Source organism: Parasteatoda tepidariorum, chromosome 11 (genome assembly GCF_982258835.1).
Source record: "Parasteatoda tepidariorum strain Cologne lab strain chromosome 11, Ptep-v5.0, whole genome shotgun sequence".
Taxonomy (NCBI): Eukaryota; Metazoa; Arthropoda; class Arachnida; order Araneae; family Theridiidae; genus Parasteatoda; species Parasteatoda tepidariorum.
Genome location: NC_141765.1, coordinates 100,820,213 through 100,826,965, shown reverse-complemented (window position 1 = coordinate 100,826,965; position 6,753 = coordinate 100,820,213). Strand labels below are relative to the sequence as shown.

The 6,753-nt window shown below is 30.6% G+C and overlaps 1 protein-coding gene across 2 annotated transcripts; it reads right to left on the bottom strand.

Annotated features, from left to right (window-relative positions):
• Positions 1-1,660: 1,660 nt before the first annotated feature.
• Positions 1,661-4,900, bottom strand: LOC147802027 (uncharacterized). Of its 2 annotated transcripts, XR_015430446.1 has the most exons (3): positions 4,645-4,900; positions 3,840-3,981; positions 1,661-1,824 (listed from the first exon to the last, which is right to left on the bottom strand). XR_015430446.1 is itself a non-coding variant. In XM_087155026.1 (2 exons), exon 2 carries the CDS (start codon positions 2,578-2,580, stop codon positions 2,197-2,199), a length of 384 nt encoding a protein of 127 aa, XP_087011152.1. In that variant the 5' UTR covers positions 2,581-3,981; positions 4,645-4,900; the 3' UTR covers positions 2,175-2,196. The 2 variants fall into 2 exon arrangements, 1 of the variants encoding a protein (XP_087011152.1); XM_087155026.1 differs by lacking the exon at positions 1,661-1,824 and having other exon boundaries at positions 2,175-3,981.
• Positions 4,901-6,753: the final 1,853 nt, after the last annotated feature.

Genomic DNA, 6,753 nt, shown 5'->3' with positions numbered 1-6,753 from the left:
TGTTGATTTCTAAATCTCTTCTTAGATCTTTCATTTTCATGGATCTGGGGGGCTCCAGTGATGTGTCTGAGAAATTTATTTTGAGTACTCTTCAGTTTCTTCTTTTGAGTAGCAGTGGTTGTGCTCCATGCGTAGCTGATGATCGGTCGAATGCATTGGATGTTGTAGTTGTTGTTAATTTACGTCGCACTAGAGCTGCACAATGGGCTATTGGCGACGGTCTGGGAAACATCCCAGGAGATGATCCGAAGACATGCCATCACAATTTTGATCCTCTGCGGAGGGGATGGCACCCCCGCTTCGGTAGCTCGACGACCTGCGCGCGAAGTCGAGCACTTTACGGTAGCATAGTTTAACGAGGACCAATACCGCACACCTTCGGTCCCTACGCAGACTGATCCAAGTGGTCATCCACCCGCACACTGACCGCAGCCAGTGATGCTTGACTTCGGTGATCTGCTGGGAACCGTGTCTTAACGATCAGTCCACTGCGGTACTCGAATGCATTGGAGGTATAGCGTTCGTTTTGTTTTGAGTGTAAGTTTTGAGTTATAGTTTAATATCAGTTTCGGAGCTCTATAGGCTCCTTGCGCTTTGCTAAGAATATTATCAATATGGGAATTCCAGTTTAAAGTACTACCCTTATGAAAAAATCGAGGTATAAATGAGGTATAAACGAGGTATATTTTAAAGGTATAAAGGAGGTTGTTGTTTAAATACGTCGTAAAGGTTGAAAAGGGTGCAAATGAATACCTCAAAATCAACCTCAAATATACCTTAAATATACCTCCAGAGGTATATATGTTTCAGCCTGAAGTATATATTTTTACACTTGTGGAAGTATTTATTCAACAACCTAAGGTGTGTCATTTTACACTTCAGGTTATTATAAATCAACCTCAGGTGTATTTTGTTCGACTTCAGGTAATTATTTTTCAACCTCAGGTATCTAATTTTATGCTTGTAGAGGTAGATATTTTTCAACCTATGGTGTGTCATTTTACACTTCAGCTTATTATAAATCTACCTCAGGTGTATTTTGTTCGACATCAGGTAATTATTCTTCAACCTCAGGTATATAATTTTATGCTTGTAGAAGTATATATTTTTCAACCTAAGGTGGGCCATTTTGCACTTCTGGTTGTTATAAATCAACCTGAAGTGTATTTTCAACAATTGGAAAGGTAATTTTTAATTAGCGCCATGTGTTCCATGTTCTACCTTAAGTTATTATTTCGTAACCTCAAGTATATACTTTTGTATTTTTAAAAGTATTAATTTATCAACCAAAGATGTTTTTTTTTAGCACTTACGAAGGTGAGGTGTTATACGGACCACCTAGTTTATTAATTTTTAGACTCACTATATAAAAAATATAATATATATATAAAGATATTATATATATTATATGAAGAATAATGTACATTACATTTTTTTCACTAGTAGAGATCATTTATCAACCTGAAATTTTTAATATTAAACCTTCGACAGTAATTGCTTCTTTTGTTAAGCTATAAAAGAAAGTTTCAAATGCATAATTCTTCTATAATTTTAATAGATTGATTTAAATCATCTTAAAATAACACTTATCCAAATTCTACAGTTAGTAAAAATTATTTATGGGAACTCATACTCGTATTTTTAGAAGATAGTTGTCTAAGGTGCTTGAATTTTTGAAGCTATAAAACTACAAATTTAAATAATTAGTCAGCTGAAATTCAAAGTACTTTTATTTAAAACTAAAATTTCACTTTTTTTACAAACCAACAAAATTATTTTAAATACTGTTTCCGTCTACATGTTGAAACTTGTAATTATTGGAACCTAAAAAGAAAAAAGGTATAAATTAGTAAGAAAGTCATATTTACAATAATAGTGGCAGGTCTTAAAATATTAGAAAGTATTTTTTTATCATTTAAATTAACTGGATGAAATTAATTTTCCTTTTCAGATAAATATCTTCTGCCATTTCTATTCAATCCTCGTAGCTAAAAAACATGACATGTATCACAGCCACAAAATAAAATACACTGAAGACAGTATTACCATTAACAACATTTACAGAAATTCAAATATACAGGGTGTTTATAAAGTCTCGGACCCATTTTGATGTTTAATAACTCATAAAATTACAAAGATAGATTAAAATTAATAACATAAATGGTTAGATAGACTCAAAAACTTTCATGAACCTTGTCAATGAACTTCCACGTGTGCCCCCTTCGTCGCACGGAGAATATCAAGTCGATAGTCAATTTCACGCCAGGTAGCGGCAAGCATGTCGGCATCCACAGAGGCTATTGCGGTTGTAATTCTGGCTTTTAGGCCATCAATGTTCGACACGATCCTCCTGTAAACATTGTCCTTTATAAATAACCAAAGAAAAAAGTCCAGCGGCGTTATATCAGGTGATCTGGGTGGCCAAGGAATTGGACCTCCTCGCCTAATCCATCTTCCTGTAAAATGGTCATTCAAAGAACTACGAACGATGATACCCCAATGAGGTGGTGCACCATCTTGTTGCAAAAAGACATGTGGCTGAAGCTCTTCTAGTTGTGGAAATACGAAGTTTTCCAACATGTCTAAGTATACGACTGATGAGATTGTCTTTTCTGTAAAAAAGAAAGCTACCTCTCGTGAAATTGACTATCGACTTGATATTCTCCGTGCGACGAAGGGGGCACACGTGGAAGTTCATTGACAAGGGTCATGAAACTTTTTGAGTCTATCTAACCATTAATGTTATTAATTTTAATCTATCTTTATTATTTTATGAGTTATTAAACATCAAAATGGGTCCGGGACTTTATAAACACCCTGTATAATTCCAATCTTATTATGCAATTTTAACACTTTTTATTTTTCTATACATCTGTAACATTATGGTACTTCTAAGTTTAATAATTAGATTTCCTTCCCTTTCTTTTTTAAAAATCTTTAAACTCAATAAACCTAGTCTATATTTTTCAACTTTTTGTCAGACTTCATGAAACTAGCAGCTTTTTTTTAAATTTTTGACGCTGATTCTGAAAAGGACTTATGTTATTGTCAATCACATCAGAGTTTCTTAAAAAATAGTTATTTTAATAATTTTTAATCAATGTAATCAAGAATCTACAATCGTTTAATAAATTAAAATTTTAAAGTTATGTACCAATTTTTATTCTTTTTTTACACTCAATCGAATAGAACAAATTACAAGCTGATAAGGAGCATTTATTTTAAAGTTGTGAGTAATTTTATGTGAGGAAAATGTCTAAGAGAGAATGATTTGAAATAATACTTTTAAAATAAGTTGAGTATAATATCTCCTATATAACTTATGATACCGAACAGAATAAAACTAAAAGTTAGTTGTTACAAACACTTGTTTAAATATAAATACACATCCCATAGGACGAAACTCAAAATAATGCATGTTACTTTCAACAATAAATGTTTTTATTTGCAATTGATTTTATTCAATTCAGGATTAAAATTGCATACTATACTGACTTATTTCTAAAATATTTAAGATTTCCGAAATTCGCACATTTTTGAAGTAGTGAACCATAAACAGCTGCATGAAAAAGCTCATAACCTTGAAACAAATTGTCATATAAACTTGAAATCGGATTTAATTTCATTCTGCCCAATATTCTAATAAGCAATAACAATCTGCTTAGTAAATAATTAACGTGAGTAAAATGCGAGAAAATAACATGTAGTGAAAATAGCAGTTTTGTGATCAAACATGAAGAAGTGAGCTAGTACAGTTACTAGTTTTCAATTATCAAATATCTAGCAAACTATTGTTATCAACAACTACATAAATTCTGTAGTTTATTAGGAGAGATTACTTTTTCTTTTAGGTATAAATTCAGAACTATATCCTAGGGGAAGGCTGAGCCGTAGCTTGCTTGTCTCTTCTTCTGCGCCGCCGCGCATGTGCTATTTACAGCCTAGGCCATCTCAGTAATATCAGGGAACTGTGGATAAGTTCTGTAAATATATATATATATATATATATATATATATATATATATATATATATATATATATATATATATATATAAACATATATATATATATATATATATATATATATATATATATATATATATATATATATATATATATATATATATATATATATATATATATATATAAACTTTGTATATATATAAATAATAATATAAACTTTGCAACAAATATCCAAACGATAAGCATACAGCTATAGTAGAATTTCAAAGCAAAATTGCTATTTTAAAAATCTCTCAATTTTCAATGATTTATTTATAAGAGAAATTGTGAACATTTTTCTCAATTAATCAGCGTGCATACTGCTACGTTAAAACATATACATTTAAGCAAAATAAAAAGAATAGTTCTATTTGACTGAACTGCAAACAATAAAATATACTGTGCATAACCTGCTGTAACGATTCACCAGTAATGTTACCCAAAACAGTGACGAGAAATATTTCGGTTATTCTCTCTTATTGCTAAGCCTACAACGATAGCCTCTAAGAATATCCTCCAACTTAAATTATTTAAGATCAGGACGCGTCGTTAAAGCAAAAATAATAAAATTTAAGTTTCAAAATTGAAGCATATTTGATTAAAAGTGATAAAACTAAATTAATAAATGTCAAGCACACTTACCGAATTTCGAATAGACTTTCGATTGTCAACACACACGCCATTTGCCGGCTCACATGGAACTCTGGGAAGTGAGTTAGTTAATATGAAGTGTACTTTAAGCAACCTTAAAACAAGCTTAGGCATAAATAAAATGACTTCAACACCTCAATAAATATCTCACTCTCTTTAGTTGAAATAAGGTATATTTTTTATACCTCATAAATACCTCAATATCGTTAGTAGAAAAAAGGTATATTTTTTATACCTCGTAATTACCTCTTTTGTTACAAGTGTAAGAGAAACAACCTCGTATACCTTAAAAATCATCTTATCAGTCTGGATGATTTGAAGTGAATATAAGACAACCTCAAAATAAGCTTAGGTATAAATAAAATGACTTCATATACCTCAATAAATACCTTTTTATCGTTAGTTGAAATAAGGTAAAAATTTTTATACCTCAAAAATACCTCTTTTGTTACAAGTGTCAGAAAATAAACCTGGTATACCTTAAAAATCTCCTTATCAGTCTGGTTGATTTGAAGTGAATTTTAAACAACCTCAAAACAAGCTGAAGTATATATAAATCAACCTCGTACACCTAAATTACAACCTTTACGAGGTATAATTTTTATTGCTGTTTTCTCTGCAACCTTAAATATACCTCAAATATACCTCAAAACAACCTTAATACCTTAAAAATACCTCAAATCAACCTTAAATATACCTTAAATTTTCATAAGGGTAGTAAGAGTGACGCCTAGGTAGCTCTCAAATAGGCGGAAGGACAGTGTAGTATCAGCGGTTCGTGAGTATGAACTTATTGAATAAATACCAAGATTAAACTTAATAACATTTATTGAAAAATTAGGAAAACAAAACATAAACAAGTGAGCTTAAGCCGGACAACCTTGCTCGTTGCCGGTTAGAATATTAATTACTCCTTTTAGGAAGGAGAAAACTACCAAAAGCAATGCGATGGCAGCGCCATCTCTGAATTAAAACAAATAATAGTCAAAATGATAAATTCTGGTATTACACCTTTCCCCCAAGTTATGGGTTTGGGTTTTTAAATAAAATTCAAATACAAAACTGACACTGAAAATTAGAATTTAGCATAATAAACAGAAATAATAAAAATATAAACATGTGAAACGTTTAACCATATGAAAACATGAACTGCCCTAAACACATTTGCTGGAAATACTTAACAAATGCTTCAAAATGTAATTACTTGATCTAAATTATTAGATTCTAAAATCAAGCCAAGAAATACCAAAGAATTAAAATTCAAAATTAATTTTCAACCGAAATTATTCACAAAAATGGGTATGTTCGTACTAAGAAAATAACATAATACACACAATTCAATGAAGGTTTCAAATATCAAAAAAAAAATATTTTTATCAAACAATCATCATCTCAAATAATCAGCATTAATATAACATAAACATTACTAAAAAACTTCTATGAAACAATTAGCTTGATAATAAACAAAAGAAATATATCATCAATTATTATACACTTATTCTCAAAATATAGTTTAATTTATATAACTCAATTAGCTGAAATTACATAACAACAAACATTTGAAAGGTTAAAAATTATTATTACGTAAAATAGAAGTTTGAAAATTAAGTAATCTCATAAAATGCTTAATTACCTATAACTGAGTTTTTTAAGCACTTCTTATATAATCTATTATAGGTTAATGAATAAAATATTTACCTTCAAGCAGACAAGAAAAAAAAAGAAGAAATAATCCAAAATTAAACACATTGTTTATGAAGTAAACAATCTACTTAATGCATCTGAGTAGTATAGGCAGCGCTACAGCGTACAGCGGGGGGTCCCTATACCTGACGTCATCACGGAAAGTCAAGGGGTGCTTATTTCTGCCCCAACCGGAAGTTGCTTATTTCTGCCCGCCTACAACCGGAAGTTGTTTATTTCTGCCCACCTATAAACCGGAAGTTACTTATTTCTGCCCGCCTGAAAATCGAAACTTCGTCTGCAACGTCATGGGGAGCTTATTTCTTTTTTTTTCTTAAGCCTAACATATTTTTAGTTTCGGTTTCTGTTTTTAATTTAGTTTCGTTTTTTAAATATTATATAATTTATTAGTTTTTT